The sequence below is a fragment of the Pagrus pagrus genome, assembly GCF_965226575.1.
Source record: "Pagrus pagrus genome assembly, chromosome: 21".
In the NCBI taxonomy this organism is placed as follows: Eukaryota; Metazoa; Chordata; class Actinopteri; order Spariformes; family Sparidae; genus Pagrus; species Pagrus pagrus.
In genome coordinates this window covers 20253671-20274037 of record NC_140208.1, presented here as the reverse complement: position 1 = coordinate 20274037, position 20367 = coordinate 20253671, and the positions used below count along the sequence as shown (strand labels likewise).

The following is a 20367-nucleotide window of genomic DNA, read 5'->3' as shown; positions in this document are numbered from 1 at the left end:
TCCCATGTACAAGCCAGGTCAACAAAGAATTGTCTTCCAAGTTTGGTGTGGAAGAACTTGACTGAAGCCCACAGACCTGGACCTCAACTCCATCCGACACCTTTGTATGGCTGAAGTGGATACTCATCTGTGTCATTTCGTCATTTGACTTGTTTTAATTTTAATCAAAAGATTAGCCCCGCTGAGAAACATATAAAGACACATTACAATTTTCCATCATGTTACTGTTTTCAAACTTGTATACTGTATGTAAACAACTCAATTTGAAAACTTCTATAAATAAAACTTCTATAAATGAAATCATACATGAGATTTTCATGGAATCACAGCCTATTTATTTATGGTCTGTCTTTTTCAGTAATAGCTATGCACTGTATATCAATTCTTTGATCACCTTTCTGTATTGTTAGTTTTCCACCTTCTCTGTGCCAGATTCAAATTGCCTTCCTAGATCAAGGGATTCACAGGAACAGAAACAATGCATGCATGTAATACAGCGTTACTTTTTGTAATTTATCTCATTGATATAAGCCTTACTGACTCTAACAAAATTCCAACAAATTCTTACAAAAGCATTTTTACAACACTGTTAAATCTTTACAAGGCTGAAGTCATGAAGCAATTCCAGACCAGTCGACAAACTGGTTTCTGCAAATCACAGAGAGGTTCAAATTTGTATGTGTCAAACATAACATATCAACATTTCTGCAATACCTGTCATATCACATTCACAAGTATACGTGTCATATCACAGCTAGGTGACAAGGCTGCCAAGCCAGAGACCACTGTTCAAGGCAGCGTTTCAACATTTGATCAGTGCTAAACCACTGGATATTTTTAATAAGACGTCAGGTCATTTAACAGCCGTGTTTGTGGCAACAAAACAGGATATTTTTAATGAGGCACTGGGACAATTTCCAGCAGTAGCAACAGATCCAGGTTAGTAAAAAACAGATCTTTATCTAACCCTTTTCTAATTTTTTTGTGCCTAAACCTACCCTGACCATAAGTACAGCGGTTTCACAATGAAAAACTGAAAACTGAACCTGAAGTAATGTAAATGTTGCAACATAAAGATATGTAAAGTTTAAACATATGCATTTTTTGCAGAAAGGTACATTGCAAAGATTTATTCAGATTGACGTGATGGGGTTGTTAAATTCTGAAACAATTCTGATTGTGACAACAAGATAGTAATATAAAACATGTAATTACACTGACTTGAGAGTATATTTATTTTATTGATTATGACATTTTACAGTGTTTTACATCAGGTGTTTGGTAAAAATAAACCATGGAGTGAACTTGGAAGGTTTTCAGGATTCGCTAAGTTTTGCTGAAGCAAGGGAAAAGTTGATTTTTCCCAATAATAGAAATGTGACTTTTAGCGTGTACCTTTCTGTCCACATACTTTTGGCCATGTAGTGTACGTGTTCAGAGAGAGAGAAAGCTGTATAGTTAGATTACGCTCACAGGGTGTTCTGTGAGCACACATCCAGACATCCTATTGATTGTATCAGCTTTTTATGACTGCTAGATGGCTGTGATTTATTGCACCAGATTAGCCCACGCGGAGTGTGGATCCCTCAGCAAACATATGCAAATACATTTTGGTTTCCTGAAATAGAAGACCTCTTTGTTCCCATGGATACCTGTTCATTCTTCCACAAGTGATTATGAAAGGAACTAAAACATTTGAGTATAGCTTCTTAGTATCCCTGTTCAACCTGTCCTTTAACGACTCCGATTGATTCTGCGTGTTTGCCCCAGGAGACGGAGACGCACAAGACAGGCAGCTGAGCCGAAAGGAGGATAGTGACATGGACCGATTGTGAACAGATTGAGAAACAGTAAATGTGATTCAAAACAGGCACAGCTGAGGGTGAAAAGACCTTGGTAGAGTCTGGAGAAGGAAACAGGGAGTACTTTGTTTCAGGATGGTTTAAATAATGCATCTTCCTCATTTTGAGCCCTCCCGGCCTCAAGATCAAACGTGCTCCTGCAGCCGGGAAAAGTCTGCTGAGGGATGTAGGTATCAGGTCTTCACCCTGCCTGGCCCTGGGGAGGCCATTACAGCAGAATGCACTTAATTCAGAAGAATCCTTTATCCATGATAAATAATGCATTCATTTTGACATGAAACTAAAAAATCTTGGACTTGTGCGAACCATGTGATACCTCAGGGTAAAGCTGCCAGGATTCCCTTGGAAATGTTCCTGCTGGACAATACTGTACAAGTATTTACTTTCAAGGACAAAGACGTCATGGCTTTTTTGATTGTCACAGCAGGGAAAGCTCAGGTGTAACTAAGAATATCAAAAATTATGTGTTTCATGTGTAAATTAAGGTGTGCCAATTCCGGGGCCCAACTATGGCTGAGAGCCAAAATGAAATTCATTGCACCTGTTTATTGTTCCCCCTAAAACAAAAAAACTTTATAGTTAAGCAGAAGTTTTCTAACGATGAGGCTGCTCCCCAGGGGGCTGTCGGGAAGTTGCAAAGATTGCACTTCTTCTCTAATTATAGCTCTGTCTAATATCAACGAACAAGCTTTATAGACTTATTTTTGTGACTTCACCTCAAGGATATCATATATTTATATATAAGCTCTGATGTACTGTTTTGTGTAAATCGTGTCAAGCTTTGTCAGGAGGAAGCTCTAGTCTCTAGCTCTAGCCAATTCAGCATGTACAATCGACAGCAGCTTGTCGGCGAGAGAAATCACTCTGATTGGCTGTTCAGGTAAGCGGATCAGTGCAGAAAAGAGAAGGAAAAAAACAAAAAACAAAAGCCTCTTGAGTCTGTCAGTGTGATATCTATGATTTCACCCCTTTAGTGCAGTTTCTTCTTATTTTTCTCTCTTTGCCAGTGCCATTTGCAGCTTTTTATCAGACATATTCTCGATTGGAAGTGGCTATATTAGCGAGGGTTGTGTAAGAGAAGAAACCGGATGCTACAAACGTTTACCATCAGTGGTGCTACTGCCCAATCAATCCAGTCCAGTTGTTTTAAAAGGTATATAGCTCATTTCACAAGGTCGGCATCCATCCCAGCAGGCCAGCCTGAACATAGAAAAATGATGGCTCTGCAGTTCCATTACCTGCTGTTGTGAAGTGCAACAATAATTCATATTGATTGACACCGCTGCAGCGAGAATCTTCACAGTTCATCTCACAAGTTCTGTTTAGAAAAAGCAAAGGGAAACTAGATAGCTCTTAAAATGCTAAATTTCTGTCACGGCTCTGTGCATTGGAACATGGTGAACTGTATCATCCTCCTCCTCTGTGACAAATGCACAAACATTTCCATTATTATAACAGGACAGGAGCACAAAGGGGAGCAGGAGGCGCTGCAGGATTTAGAGGTGTTCAATACAGTAGACATGGATTAACATGAATTAGCACAGGACTGATTTTTAATGTCTTGTGTTGCTTGTGTAAGTGGTTTAATGACCGCCCCCCCCCCCAGACCAGGATGCCAAATTGTTTGCAGATGCCAGACACTTTTGTTCAGGGTCAGAGGATAAGTATTTACAAGCATGTGTGCAGCCGAGGACCTGAGGACTATAAACACACACAGCTGTCATGGTTCAGTCACATTGCTCAACACACACACATCGATACTTTTACTCAATCCTAATCCATGTTCTCCTTAGTTTCATCACTCAGAAGCGTCATCTATGTATAGCATGCCAGCGTTTCTGTTCCTCACTGACACACATAATCTATTTTCTTGTCTTCTCACTGAATCTATTTTTTGCCTTCTCCATTCATTTTACATCATTCTTTTTCATGACAGCAGAACAAATGAAAAGAGTTCACCTGCGCTCATCCTTCTGTTAAAATATGTAACACACACACACACACACACACACACACACACACACACACACACACACACCCTCTCTATCTTTCCTCTTCTCACTCTTCCTTCATTTTGCCTTTGTCCATATTGCAGAACCTCTAAACCCTTGTAGAAGCTACCAAAAGAAAAACATGGTTTGCTGTCACTTTAGCTACCATGTCCAAAAGCCCTCTTTTTGTCAGGAAAGAGTCAGTGGCTAGAGGTCTGATTTTCCCCTGCATTCATGTGCTTTACTGTGCCCATGCGGTCACAGTGCAGTAAGTTTTTCCATTAAGGTTTAATATGGTCTGGGTAGAGGCAAGTGGGCTTATTCAGCAGCCTTATCTGATTGCTAAGGCTGGAATACCAACTGGGCAAAGAAGGCAACTGCCCCTGGGCCCTTAGGGATCCCAAAAGGTATAGTGTGTGTCAATAAGTTGCATGTAATTCGATTAAAGCTGCATTATGTAAATATTGGCCACCTGTCAAACAAATAATACATAAGGGGTAGCATATCACCAGAGTCACCGCTAACTGCTGCTAACTGTAGCTGGGGTTAGCTAGTTAGCCCAGTTAGTCATGCAGCTAGCGGTTGGAACTCGGAGCTCATGTTTGTGTTTGCACTGCTAGCACAGGCGCTGTGGACCAGGATGGGTTAGCTGGTTAGCAAGTTAGCTTGTAAGCTTCAGCAGATTTCTCAATACATAGACATCATAATATCAAATTGCTATTTCTCCACATTCTGTTTATAATTTCAGTTATTTTTAAAATATTTTTCACAAAAATTCTTACATATATCCCTCTTTAAATGCAAATTAAGTAAAGACTTAGCACCAGTAAAGTGCAGTATCAACTACAGCAGGAGGAGTGCTGTTTCGTTTTGAAGGAAAATTTCAATACGTTTTCAGCATGGATCTTCTTCTCTGTTACACTTACCACCTCAGTTAAAGGGGTTCGGTAAACACGACTGTTTAAAAAAATATAATGGGGCAAGCAGCAAGAGCCTCCTAAAGCTTTTTAAATACCCTAAACTAAAGTTTTACACTCCAGAGCTAAATCAAAATGAACAAGAAATATCCCACGAGACAATGTCCGAGGGACCAATCTCAAGGGGCCATGTCCCTACCTGATGTGAGGTGGTGCCCGATCTGAGTAACACATTCGCAAGTGTGTGAACCATCTTTGACAAACCATATGACTGCAGTAAATCAGAGATTTGTTGAGTTAATTTATGATATAGTTACATTTGCTAATGATTATTTTGGACGGTATCACGTGGTGCCTGTCATGGCAAAGCATTTTATCCCCAATTCAATTCAAATTGAAGGCTTTTTTTAGGGAATATAGGAACAATGGTGCCACATCATAAGAGCATTGGCTACAAGTTGTCCAAATATTTGGATAGAGAACAATAACAGCAATATGGATATAGAAAAATATACTACGCTACAACAGGCAACCACGCACAGCTGTCCTAGTTGTGTGTTGCTGCTGTATCGAATTGCCTGAGATGGCAGATGCACTCCTGCATGCGCTTAACAAATCGGTTACTCACACTGGGTTGTGACAATCCAAACACCTGCAAAATTAATGACATTCCCATCAGTCTCAGCTACACATTGCCTTTGGCACTAATTAGCATATGTTGGGATGCTAAAACAATATGTACATATTGTACATATTTCAAAATACATTTGTGTTTAATTAAACTGACTAACAAATTAACCTGGAGCCAAGCAAGTACGAGCATCAGTTGGTTCCTGGGTCGGGTAACAACTACAGTAAGCATCCGTGTATAGTATGCACTGCACTCAATCTGAGGTGACACTGAGGAGGGCACAACAACAACAAAATGCCCGTAGCCTCCCCTTAAAGGTTAATATAGCCACGGGCACACTCAGATGGTACTAGGAAAATATTTTCTGCTGGATCTCATTGGGGCCACAGATTGAAATCGGAAACCAAATATATACACAGCAAGATGCAGGAAATCGCTGTTTATGCATTTCATAACTCTGACGTATTGCCTATCATTTAAATGTGAAAAGTGCAGATATTTCAAAAATGTTGAAGAGCACAAAACAAAGCTGAAAATAAAATGCTGTCACCCACTTGAATATCCTATCATCGCCTCCTGCCTGCTTACATTGCTGAACTCTGCACAAACTGTCATTTCATTCCCAATTCGCACGAGCTGTCTGCCAGGAATCTGTGAAGGAACAGAAACATGATGCATGAGCTCCTTTAAAATGCACGTGCTCTTATCTAATGAGAGTACAGTGTGACCCAGGAAAAAAGAGTATATGTAATACATTTATGTGCATCAAATCATCAAAGAATGTTTCATCAGCTTAAGACTTTTCTAAATGAGGGTTGGAGCATTAACGTGCACCCTGCTAACATAAGGGGCCACTCGATCAATCCCAGCCCCTATATAATCTTGTAGAACAGCAGTGGAGGGTGAGTCAGAGCGCTTATCGATCACACCGGGGACTTTTCCAGACAATGCAGCCTATAGGTATGACAGGCAAAGCTTCCTATCACATAGGAGAAGAGAATAGCAATTCCCATTTCCAATTCCCAAAATGAGCCAAGTCAATGTAATCAGCTTTCATATATTTGGCCGGGCGATCAATAGTCCTTTCACCATCATGAGTGAAAGAGAATGAGTTAGTGTGTGTCTCTGGATGACCTTTGCAGAGGTGAACTCTGCTTGATTTTGCCAACAGACCCTCTGTCCAAGTGCCATTTCATTTGGCAGCTGAGATGGAAGCTGTATGAGGAGAAAGCTACAAGTAATGAGTCCTCTATCAATATTTCTATAACATGCTCCGGCACAGCCTGTGATAGATGAGGATGGCTTTAAAGTGGGGCTGACATGTACAGCTCTAGACATGGGATTAAAGCAATTATAATTAAAGATGGAGCATGTCTGGTCTGTAAGGGAATGATTATTTCATGGCCAGCTCTAATAGCGGTCAAGGCTTCTCTGGTTTGATCTTTATGGGGCAAGATTTGTGCACAGCTGCAAGTAGGCACAGAACATTTATGAAGCTGTGGCATTTGATAGCCTTGCTGATAAATGCTAACAACCAAACAAATATACTTATCAAATCAACCAGTAGAGTCTACACCTATTCTAGAATCAGTGAGGTTGTAATTAACCACAATATTTTGAGTTGAATGCTAAGGTCAGCATGCTAACATGCTGATGTTTTGCAGTAATAAGCAATTGAAACAAAGTACTGCCGTTGTGGATGGGAATGTCACCAGTTGTGGTAGTGTGGATCTCTAAATTGGACATTTTAAGCCAGTTTTCAATGAGAAATTTGAATCGAAGCCATTTTATATATTTGTTCTGAGAGCAAATGAAAATTGTGTTAATGTAAAGAAGTTTCTGACATATTTTAATGGACCAGTATCAGTTAAAACAAAGCTGATCAATATCAGATCCTTTCTTTACTGAACTCTACTGTGTCTGTCCACCTCAGATGTTAGTGTGTCTGCACTGCAAAACTTTCAGCTGGCATCATCTCCCTCTAAGTGGTGATGACCATTGGTTTTGTCAGTTAAAATGACAAACATCACTGCAGGCACATCATTGCAGCTGTGACTAATTAATGTTAATGTCGAGAGTAACTTCAAAACAGGCCATAATGCCGTCTGGTTAAAGTGCTCTCTGCAGCTGTTGTGGATTGACTGGAACTGCAAGTGGATTGAGTGTTTCAGTTCAAACAACAGAGTGATACATATTCTCTAGTTAAGTGATCTTTTGGATTGTGTCACGTCAGTCTCAGGAGTCATTGTGATGGTCCAACAATGAGATATTTTCATGGTCCCCCCCTGGGGATGGTCCCCAGAGGGGGGACCATCCCCAGATGGTCCCCCCTAGCTGTGAGAGTAACATTTTGTACAGACATTCATGGTGAATGTCTGTACAAAATGTTACTCTCACAGTTTTTGAGATATTTTAGTCCAGACCAAAATGGCAGTGAATGGGAGTGAACAACAGACAGTTTGCACCTCAAACATTTTTTAATAATTATTTCCTTTTTCTTAATAGCCCACATGCTGCAAAGGATTCTTCCTGAGAGAAAAATCACCATTTATTGCTACAAAAACACTGAAATATATTAAATATAATATAATATTTATATTTAAATACGTAATAAGTTGATGAATAAAATATAGGCCTATGGGTATGTTCAAGTGTTTTTTTTTGCAGCATAGAGCACGACATAAAAAGAAACAAACATTAAAATAACATAAGCTCAGGAGCACTACATCAACAAACAAGAACAATCATCAAAACAGCAATAAAAACACTGCAATCATGACAATCCTGCAAAACCCCTGAATAAGCAATGACCAGCAACAAACTCCAGATTTGTTTAGTGTCTTGTATGAATTATTCACCTGTTCTATTCAAACACAGCTGACACACCGAGAAAAATATTGTTGGAGAATCAGTTCTTTTATTTAAATTCCCACTTCCTTTGCTGACTAATTTCCTCTGCTTATCTCTGAGGAAAAGGGCAAGCGTTTAGACCTGTCACTAAGACAATAAGAATATCAGATATATTACTGTGTTTTGTGAATGTGCTACGTCATACACAAATGGTTATTCATAATCATATACGTGCATGAAGGCACAGATTATGTAAATACCTCTCTATGCTTTAACACCCCAGGCTGTGGTTTTTATGCAGACACTGTTATTATGTAGATAATTGATACCAGTGCACAGAGTTGCCATGGATAGAAACAGGTAATGCCAAAGCAACTAAACAAATGTCCTCATCACATTTTATCCCAGGGAAACCCATTTCAGGGTAGTCTCAGTCCTGTGTGTGTGGGAAATATGTATCCTCTATAAGGAATAATTATGCTTGTGAAGGGGAGATTCCATATGCCCTTGCTGCTGCAGTGATTATTAAACCACAACCCATTAAAACTAGGCTATACAGTACATGTTTTCCACAGCGCCTGCTAAAAATGTATGGTTCCTACCGTTTCCTACGTCCACTGGCTGCTTCCTGGTGTGGCCTGTGCTACAATAAAAAATGTGATGTTATCAGCCTGCAGAGGAGTTGGGGCACTTCCACATAGCCTGCCAAGCAGCTGTCACCATGTAAATCATGAGTTTAGCCTGAAACTTTTCATTGAGGAAACATTTATGGGTCATTTTAGAATTTAGCACAGAATCGTATAAGCCAGCACTGATGAATTGTCAAGGGGCTCTTTTACAAAAATCCACTTAGGGCAATGATACATATGTGATGGAAACCAATAAAAAGAAAGAAACGTGCACATTTTAAATACTTTAAAGAGAGTAGACTTGAAGTAAAACGCATAACTCCATTTTCATGACCCAGTAGCTCATTTATTCCGAAACTGATTTTCCAAAGGCGCTGTGATAAAATCTCTTTAACCGGCCTTTGTATGCACAATTTTCCAATAGTCACCAATAGTCAGCAGACCCAAATGTGAAAAGGTTTTATACATTTTTCTCAGACAGCAAAACTTTTATCTATTACACAGAGAAAAGACATCTTTTCATTGCGCACATAGAGCAAATTATATTATTGCTTCATGCTCACAGACTCCAGTCTTATCTTTGCTGCTGTCTGTTCAGGCAGTTTAACTGCAGTGGCAGTGATTCCACTGTAGAACGATATAAAATCAATCCACAGACTCAGTTTGATATTATGGCTTCCTTGTTCTGCCTCTCATGTCCCTCACCATAAAAGCAAATGAGCAGATTTTCCAGCTGGTGGGTTGTCATGTCTGTAATAGCTACAAAATCACACTTTTTCTCCAGGGCACATAAACTGTTTATATGTCATTATAATTAAAAATGTATGCTGTATATTGTTGCTGGTAAATTAAACCAGCAATTTAATGTTATCCCCTCACTGGTTTAAATCAAAGCACATAAGACTGGACTGTAATTATTGTAATGGAAGAGAGACTGGGCTGAGCAACAACCTTCAAAATGTTTTATGATCTGTACATAACAGGGCTTCTATTGTATGAGTGCCGCTGCAGTAATTCTGCAAATTTAGTTTATATGTGATGAAATTAACAGTACTGGAGAAGTCAACTGAAAAATGTAATCAAATGCATATTGCGATTTACGTATTGATAAAGTATTTATGTTACTTGACTCTTTACTCAACAGCAAAGGTAATACATTACTCGTTGCATTACTTTAGTGTGCATTTATAAATCTAATCTGAGGCTCTACACTAAAGTGAGAGCCTGGCTGTTTCAAGTTGTAGACATTGGCTTTCTGTATGAACTACAGAGTGGGTCAACCATCAAAAAACAGATGAAAGAAAAACTTGTACTTGTGTAAATCAGTATTGTAAAAAGTAACCAGATGCCATACTTAAAAGTAGTAAAAGTAATGATATTGTGTTACATTATTACTTTGATAAAAGTGAAAGTCACCCGTATGAATAATTAAAAGGCTATTAATGTAGCCTACGTAGCCTAAGTATCAAAAGTAATTTTCTGGCAATAAGCGTACTTAAGTGTCAAAAATACAAGTAAAATTTAATTATACATGTATTTACGTACTGTACACTATGTGTCAACCAATTATATTAGCCGATTATTGGATTTAGTGTTTTATTTATTGAACTGCAAGTAGGATAAATTAATCTTAAAATATGGCATACAATCATACAATCTGCTAAGCAATGAGTAAGCAAAGTCATTAAATAAATGTAGTGTAGCAAAAAGTACAATCATTTCCTCCAAAATGTAGTGAAAGTATAAAGTAGCTGAAAATGCACTCAAAGTACATGTACCTCAAAATTATACTTTAGCATACTACCTAAGTAAATGTACTTAGTTACGTTCCAATACTGTGTAAACTTTGTACTTTAATACAAAATGTAAGTGCAAGAACTTAGAGATTAGAAATACTACTGTAACAATATGCCTATAAAAATAACTTTTAGCAACACAGGCGGTTAGCAGTTAGCTATCGTTAAACACACAAACACCTCGCTTTTCACCCCATTAGCCCACAGTTACTGTATTAACCCAAACTGCCATTTCAAGTGTTCATCAAACAATGACTGCTCTTTGCGCTCTGCCACTCCAGGAGTGTGGCTCTCTGAATAACTGAACAGTATATTCCAAATGCACTGCAAATTTACCAACAGTCCTTTTTGTGTCAGAGTGAGCTGTGGCACTCATGGTGACTATTCAGCAATGCACCCATAGGTATGCAACAAAGATCAGTTAAAGGTGCCTTTAAAAAGCCCAATGCCTTCATACCCACACATTACATCAGCTATAGAAAACAAAGGAAAAAAACTAGAAAATATGGTTTTAAAAGCCATCAACCTAGCTCAAAAGAAGTTCCCTTTACAGTTAACCAAAACCAGGCTGATTCCTAAATGCAGGCTAACTGGTGGCTTTAGCAAGCCAGCTAAGAAAACACATTGGAACTATGGGGAGGTGTATTGCTCATTCGCAGGAGTCACATTTCTCCTCTTTTGCTAGCTGCCGTTAGCTGCCTACCACAACACTAGCACCCACGTTAAGCTGACGTGTCGTAGAGCAGTCTGTAACACAGGAATGGAAATTTATATCAGCTTTCATCAACTTCCAGGTGAGACAGCAGAGAAAGCCAACTACGTGTTACTGGAAAAATCACATTACTTTAATGTGCTAGTAAGTAATGCGTCACTGCCCAGCACTGAAAAGAATGTGTGTCAGTATAACATACGCACACACTGGACGTAGTTTATTGGCGAAAACCTGCACACACGTGTGTTTCTGTGTGTGCTGGAACAAATATGGAGCCATATTCTCTGCCCTTGTGAATTATGGTAGATGTCACTCGGCACATTGTATTCCAGGGCAGAGAGTAGTAATATATGACTCGCTGCTCCTTTCTCTCTGCAGGCAGCCTGGACACACACCAACCAGCAATCAAGGGTAAAGCACTACCAATATATTAGCTGGGTGCAATGTCATGAACAGGCTGGTAAATATTGGATTTTCCCTCTTTTTCCTCTTGTGGGATGAATTAGGAAAAATGGCGATATTGCTTTGTAACATAAAATAATTTATTGGAGATGTTATGGGGGGAAAAATGTAAACGCTCAGCCATTATATCCTACTGTGTCAATCTGGATTTAGTTAGGATCCATATTCATTTTAGCAGATGCCATGATCTGCAAAAGAGCAAAAGGGTTCTGTGCTGTGTTTCAGCTGGCTTCTTCACAGCATGACAGAAATATGGCTGTGCTACAAAACTCAAGTGGCAAGTTAGTGGCAAGTGTGAGGTTTGTGTGTGTGTGTGTGTGTGTTGCCACTCCACCCCACCCTACCCACTTCTCCCCATTCCCTGCTCTTCATCCTCCGTTTCCCTCTACTGCACAGGGATTCAGTCCCCAAGCCTTCACCGCAAGGAACATGTTGGACCATCTAAAACCTGTTTAATGTATGATGCAATCATACAGACTGACGGACACATACTGTACTTAAGTACACGCAAAATATTTATGTATTGCAAGACCTGGGGAAAGCCAATAAATAATCAGATTTAATACAAATTACAAACAAGACCTATCATCCAGTCACTGAATACAGTAATAGGATTGTTAAAAGAGGCACTTCTGTCTGTTAAAAATTAAAATAAGGCAGCATCCGGCAAGAATGTATAGCCTATTATTAAATGAATAGGGACAGAAAACTTGAGGCAATATAAAATAACTTCATTGGATAATATTTCAGGAGTAACTTTATAGCTTTCTTGAGGTAATAGAAATTCCATGGGTAATACCCAGCACAACTACTGTATAAAGTCGAGCTGGAAAAACGAATTTCCACATTATATTGAATGTTGTAAATTTTGGGACTGCGCCTGTAGAATGAAGTTTTGTTTTATGAATAATGTAATAAAAGTGCCATACAAAACATATTTACAAACCTCTACATGAATGGAATCAGATGAAATAATGCAATATAGTTGTTGAGGTTCTCCCAGAATTCCTTTGCTTATAATGAATTAGAGGAAAGTCAGCTTCTGAGTAAATTTGCCAGTTGTGTCAAGTTTGTGTTTTTCCAAATGCCAATGAAATGTATTAGGCTTTGACAATTTTACCAGTGTGTTTTATGTGCTTTGCATCAGGATTTCCCTTGTCACTCCAACTTCAACTTTAGGGAGGGAGAGGATTGAGATGACTGACATACAGTAGATAACCAGTGTTTACCACTTGCAAATAATGCAAATTAACGAAAGCTGAATACATTTCAAATTGCATTTTTTGACATAAAAACAAATAATTGTCAGCCCTGAAATCCACCGACTACTCCATGTAGTCTTCAAATAAGACAGTGAGATCATTTGTAAGCCCTGAAAAGACCTTTTTACTTTGATAAATCAAACCAATTTCATTTATATAGCCCAAAATCATGATCGCATTGCCTCAGTGGGCTTTAAAATCTGTACAGTGATCAACATCCTCTGTACTTTGATTCAAAAGAGGGAAAACTTCCCATAGTAAAAGAAACCCTTGCAACAGGGAAAAAACATGGAAAAATCCTCAGGAAGAGCCACAGAGGAGGGATCCAAGGATGGACAGACATGCAAAAAAAAGACCAGTGTACAGTGTACAGATTTCAGTGACAGATTATCTAATACAAGTAGATTATGTAAAATATAAGTGAAGAATGTGGATCCAGGAGGACAACTGAGATAGAATTACACAGTTTAATCTATGGTCAAACAGCAGCTGTATAGTGCCTTATACAGTACCGACATACTGCCATCATGACATCAGGAATGATAAAAAAAAAAGATTTGATTTATATTTTTGATATTCCTCAAACAGAGTAATGCTCCTAACATCGTCTCACGACTTGTATGACTCATTCATACTTTGTGCCCCCTAAGGACCGAGACAGTTCTCCGAAACCCAATGAAACAAAAAGTTTTTCAAATGAAACCCATTGGTGTCCTGAACTTTGTGAATTTCAATGCAATGGAATATTTATTGTTGCCCAACATATTTCACTGGCTCACCCAGTTCCATACATAAACATCAAGAGGCACCAGTTGTCCCACTTGGCCATGTTTACACTACATACCAGGAAGTAGGAATCCTAAACAGACCTCTTCACAAGGCCAGAAATCAATGCCATCTGAAATCCCATAACCCATCAGAACAAGACTTTCCTCTGATAGAACTCCAACAAAGCCACCAAGTCTGAAGCTTTTACTGGCTCCCACAATGTTGATGCATAATTGTTAGTAGAAAGATGGGGAAAAAAGACTGGAATTTGCAGCACTGAGCTGAATTTAGGCAGTCTTGTACTGTATTTTAGAGATTATCTTTTGTTACAGCTAAGCAGCTCACAAAATTACAAATGTTAGCGAGAAAAAATCTGCCCCTACCTTACAAACTGCTGTTATGTGCTCGCAGTGAGGCTGTGTGCGTTAGCATAAAGCTCTCGGTGCACTGTTGACTGCTTGAAGATGGTGACCTGCGTGGCGAGCGCTGAAAGCGACTCCTCCTGTTGAAGTAGCTGCCAGCTGACCAGGACCGCTTGTGCTTCCTCAGGTACTCCTTGTAGTTCTTGGTGAGCAGCGTGTACAGAAAAGGGTTGATGCAGCTGTTGGAATATGTCAGACACGTGGTAAGGTAGTTGATGTTGCGTTTGGCTTTGGTGGACAGGGACAGTGAGGGGTGGAACTGACCCAGCAGCTGCCAGATCCAGAAGGGCAGGAAACATGCCCAGAAAAGGAGCACAATAGTGAAGATCAGGTACAGCACCTTCAGGGATATAAGACCACAGAGATTTACCATGAAGGAGAATCATTAATGCATTGGATAGTGGTACATCAATGTCAAATTCAACAAAAAATGTTATTATATGAACAGTGAATGAAAATTATGTCTTATCACACCCTGCCTCTCTGCCCCAGCGTGATCACAGTGATTCTCAGTATTGGTAGGGACAGAGAGATTAATTATTCCTGTAGCAAGCAGCTGTGCTTTTAAAAGTTGGGCAGTCTCCATTCTCTCAAGCTCTAGGGTCCGAGTAAATTCTATGAAGAGATTGAAAGCAACTGAGGCAGCGTTCCTCACATTATTTATCACACTGATAAAACACAATGAAGCTATCTTCAGCCCTGCTATGAAGCAAATTGGAAACGGTTTTGTCTCAGCGTGTATTTGCGGAAAGCAAAAGGGGGAATGGAAAATTGAAAACCAGCAGTAGCAGCTAGAGGACAGATAACTGGATGTTTTTGCAGAGAGACAATCTGGTACTGCTGCAGTCATCTACTGTTAAAGGTCTGGTGTGTGGGATTTAATGGCATCTAGTGGCATCTACTGAACACCCTTCCCTTCACCCTTCTGTTCCAAGTGTATAGGAGAACCTACGATGGATTCTAATAGTGTCAAAGGCCCTCCCTGAAGTCAGTGTTTGGTTTGTCTGCTCTGGGCTGCTGTAGAAATATTGCAGAGCAACTTGGCGGACTCAGTGGAAGAGAACCCCCACTCGCTGTAGATATAAAAAGATCAGTTTGTGGTATGAAAACATGCCAATTCTTATTTTTAAGGTGATAGTACACACAAATATATATATGTATATATATATATATATTACAATCAAATTTGGGTGGCTGTAGCTCAGAAGGCAGAGCGGGTCGTCTAGAAAATGGAAGGTCGCTGGTTCCCCCTGGCTCCCTTTACATAGCAACTGTTTGTCTTTTGTGATGATAGAGTTTGCCCAAACAGGAGGTCATACAATAGCTGTGGGACAGAATGTCACAAGCCTCTGAGCTACAAGATAGGACCCCTCTCTCAGGAGTTTGTACAGTCTCCAGGAGGAGTATGACTAAATCAAAAACTAAGTTGATGAGTGGATTGCCTGAGCTGCTAGTTTGTTTGCCTTATTGCTTGCCTAATTTTCTGGCTATTCATCAGGTTCTACCTGATGAATCTACCTGATGAGATTCCTAGGTGAGTTGAAGGGACAGCGTTTAGGGTGATGCTGCCCACCAAAAAAGGAATTACCCAGAACAGGGCCTGAGATTGGTTAGGAGAGACTATCCTCCCTTCAGAAAGTCCACAAGGAAAGGAGATTAGGGTAAATGGGTGGGTCAACAAAAGGTCAAACTTTTACACTGGAGACCACTGTTAATTTCCTGGCTCTCACTGAAAGTCACCATTATTTTTTAGTCATTACCAGTTATTTTTACCCAAACATGATGTTTCCTTTACCCTAATCAAGTGATTGTGGAAAAAGACGGGATTGTTGAGTCTTATTCCCAGATTGTCGAACAGCGGCACTTTGGGTTTCCCACGTTGTCTCTGTGGTAGGTTGGGGCAGGAATCAACCAATCTTACTCATTGCACTTTTAACCTAACCAAATCTTTACCATAGAGGTAACCTAGATTTGTAATAGTTTCAGTAGGCACTGACACATCAGGTCACCCTGCATAACTTGTCCTTCTGGAGGACAACATATCACATTTTATATTGTCTTACTTGGAGGACTTGGAGGATTTAGTATAAGGTTGTCATGTACATCTACAGAAATATTTGAAGACTTCTCTGGAAAGCCCCAAAAGCACCATTAGAAAGCAGGCTTGTGTGAAATAGAACCACTTTTATCCCTTCAAGTGAGACAGAAACACTATCTCGTGATGCACTGACCTTTTGATTGGGAAGTTTCTTGGTCTGTTTGAAGGTCTCCGTCTGTGAAACCCAATAAGTGCGTGCAAGCTGGATGTAGAGATAGCCAATGATCAGTCCTGGAGCAACAATGCTAGTGCAAAACAGGAAGGAGATGTAAACTTTGTAGGAGAGTGCTGACAAGGTGGACTGGCACATAGCCTTGTTGCCCAGTGTCATTAGCTGAATGCTTACAATCATCGGTAGGGTGAGGATGAGAGAGGCAACCCAGACCAGCAGAGCGATGGCTTTCCGGTAACTTTTAGACCGTTTGACTGTGTCGAGTGGCTTGAGCACAGCAAAGTATCGCTCCGTGCTCATGATTGTCAGTGTGAAGATACTGGCATGCATGGTCAGGAAGTCCATGCTGATCAGAATGCGACACCCTGCGTCCCCAAAGTACCATCCCTTTAGGAAGTGTGTGCAGACTACAAAGGGTATGGTTAGAAGATACAACAGATCTGCCAGAGCTAAGTTTATGATGTAGATGTACATAGAGGCTGCAGTCCTCATGGAGTGGCACATGACCACCAGGGTGTAGATGTTCCCTGAGACTCCAACGAGGCACATGATGGAGAGAATGGTGCCGATGGTAAAGGTGGCGGCTGTGTCCTCATGTGCGTTCAGAGGGGGGTCGGTGGCATTGGTGCCCCTTTCCACGAGGACTCCTACAGGCTCCATGGATACTGTGGTCATATCTGGATGCATGGGAACAGAAATGTAAGGGGTGAGGGTGTTAACTGTACAGAAAAGTGGCATTTGATAATCAACCCTTATCTTCTAACTTGGCCTGATTCTTGGACTATTAAAGCGCTTACATACCGTTTCAAGGGAGAAACTGGCCTGTTTGATTTGATTTATAATCTCCATTTGTGAGAGAAGCAGAAGTCATCATGGAAGTACTTAATGAGCTTGCGACCCATGCAAAGCTCCTTTTCAGGCTCCATCGCTAATAGTCAGTTGTAAAATCTTCGTCTTTCAGTTGAAGTGCCTCTGACTGCTGGCACTCACTCATATTGAGGAAAATGAAACCCCTCATTTCAGTCATCGCTTGGAAAGCAGGCCTGGAAACAGCTTCAAGCTTTTATGTCACTTAAACTAAATGTTTATAATTGTAATATCAAACACCATGTTCTTGCAAGGTTACTCAAGTTTTCCTAAATCGGTCATAAAATGAGATGTTGGAATAGGATTTCAAGTGTCTGTATCTTTGATTCTGATCTCAGGGTTATTCGATGGCACATTTCACATTGGTCCAGTAGTGAAAGAAGTACTCAGATTTTTTACGGAAGTAAAAGTAGCAAGACTAGAGTGTGAAATTTCTGTTTCAAGTCAGTCCTGCATCCTGCAAGTCCTACATTCAAAATATAACTTTTTCTTAAAGTTTATTCAGAGAGTGTTCACTGAGGGCAATGCTCTTCTTTTCAGGAATGCCCTGACCCCATTCACACAGTTACACATTCACACCAGGAAGCTGCTCGGTACAACCACAGTCTAATCTACTCAGCAGATGCTCTAGAGCAGTTGGTGTTAAGGGCCTTGCTCAAGGGCACCTGTGTGGTGGCAATGTATGTGGGAAGGGCAAATGGTGCTTTTCACATTCCCACCCAGATTTATCCTACTGGGGATTGAAGCAGCGACCCTGGAAACTTGCTTCCCTTAACCTTTTGCCTTAAAATAACATAGTATAAGCATTAAAATATATTATCAAAATCAAAGTACTTATTTGCAGAATTAGTGGTTTATAATTACCTCTGTTAGGAAGGTTATGTCTTCACCAATGAGAGTTTGTTAGTTGGTTTGTCAGCAGGATTACAAAAAACTTAAGAAAAGATTTCAACAAAACTTGGATGGAGGATGGGTCTTGGCCCAGAATAGACCCCAATAAGTTTTAGTGCAGATCTAGATTAAGTTAGGGATCCAGATAAAGTGACTTTTTTCTACTTTTTAATTAATTCCTCATGGAATAATGCATGGATCTTGATGAAAAAATCAGGCATATTTAGATGGCATACTTTTTGATACGGATCTTGATGAAAATCTGGATCTAGCATATTTAAATATATACAGTATATGTACTGCTGTTGCCTAACCTATAATAACAATATAATTTATTAGATGAATCATGTTTTTTTTTAAAGTAACTGGTTACTAAAGCTATCAAATAAATATACTGTAGTAAAGAGAACTACATTTTACTCCAGAATGTAGGACTGTTGAAGTGTAAAACAGCATATAATATAAATACTCCAGTTAAAGAACCTTGAAATTGTACTTCAGTGCAGTACTTGGGTAATAAACTGCAACTGTCTGGACTGAATATGAACACAGTCTGAATCAAAGGAAAGCATTTAAGAAACAAAATGACAGCAAACTGTTCTGAATGTTGCATTTTGATCACACAATGCTGATAAATTTAGCAAATCTTACAGTGGAATTCTACTAGAAATGAGAGCTATACACACTGGGTGATAATCTGAGTATGATTTGCGTCAGCAGAATTTCAGCAGGCTGATGACGAAATGCTCTGTCTTACACTCTAAGCAGAGTAGGCAGGCAAACCAATGCATTTTTTTTTGATGCAAGTACCCAGGACTTATATTTAATAAACAGCCAAATGTATCAGAGTTGATGCAACTGTTGAAGGCACACAGAGAACTTTTTACTTGTTCACAGACACCTCCCTTTATCCAGTCTGTTGCTGAGCTGTCAAGATTCAGACAGAAATACTGAGGAAAGTATTCTACCTTTGCCACACATGCTGTTTGAAATGCATGCAGAGATGAAGTCAGACGTGATTAACATTACATCTTAAGCACAACAGAATAAATGAATGGATAAGAACACACAGAGACTTACCTGGTCTGCCTCCCTGGACCAAAGACTTCAACACGCAACCGCAGTGACATCAGCCATGCTTCGTATCACTTTGCTCCTCCAAACTTTGCACTTGCTGTAGAAATTTCACACTCCATAAGAGTCCCACAGATTATACAGAGTATCTGAGAGGGGAAATACGCAGGTGGAACAAAAGAAGAAAAATCTATATCCAGCAGTCTCGAGGGGGAAAATAACCTAAATGAGTCATCCACTACAACAGAAATCCTGCCATTGTTGACTTGTGTCTCAACAACACATGAACCAATCCAGTGAGTCTAGGTTCAAGAGAAAGGTGCTCTGATTGCAGCCTTAAAAGTTCCTTTCCATTCCCTCTACCCTTTGTGCACCTTGGTAGCATCCGGACACTGGATGTCAGCTGTGACATAGGCAGCAGAGTCATTTAATTCAGGAGAGAAAAAACAGGAAAAAAAGAGAACATCAATGAAATGGTGATGAGAAGTGAGGATCACATTAAGCTACAGCTGGTTACGGAGAATACCCCCCTTTGACTGAGAGAGAGTAAGAGAGAGAGTACCAGAGGTACAGAGCGAGAGAGGGGAGAGAGAGAGGGAGAGAGAGAGAGAGAGAGAGAGAGGAGCGCTCTGCTGGTGAGGCACTCTCGCTCAGAAGCCCTCAGAAGTGGGAGGGAGAAGACGGAGAGAACGGGCAAGAGAGAGGTATGCAGGAAATGCGCTCTGCTCTCTCTCTCTCTCTGTCCCTCTCTCTCGACTCTAACCCCTGTGCCATCTATTTTCATGCAATGGGGGCATGTGCCACACTTGAGGCACATTACAAACTGACAGAATAACCCTGCTGACACGCATGCAGGATAAATCAATAGCTAAAAAGACAGCCAACAATTCCCATTTGTTCCAGTGTGGAATATCCAGTATCCATTATTTTAAAGATGGTCAATGTCACTTACCGCTGCAGCAA

At 40.0% G+C, this 20367-nt stretch overlaps 1 protein-coding gene across 1 annotated transcript in view; it reads right to left on the bottom strand.

Annotated features, from left to right (window-relative positions):
* Positions 1 to 19912, bottom strand: part of uts2r (urotensin 2 receptor) — a 51908-nt gene extending 31996 nt beyond the window's left edge. The window contains exons 1-3 of the mRNA XM_084341391.1: positions 19411 to 19912; positions 16534 to 17249; positions 14264 to 14642 (exon numbers count right to left, since the gene is read on the bottom strand). Coding sequence (XP_084197517.1) covers positions 14265 to 14642; positions 16534 to 17247 — 1092 coding nt within the window. The 5' untranslated portion in view covers positions 17248 to 17249; positions 19411 to 19912 and the 3' untranslated portion in view covers position 14264. The remainder of the gene's footprint in view (positions 1 to 14263; positions 14643 to 16533; positions 17250 to 19410) is intronic.
* Between the last annotated feature and the right edge of the window lie 455 nt (positions 19913 to 20367).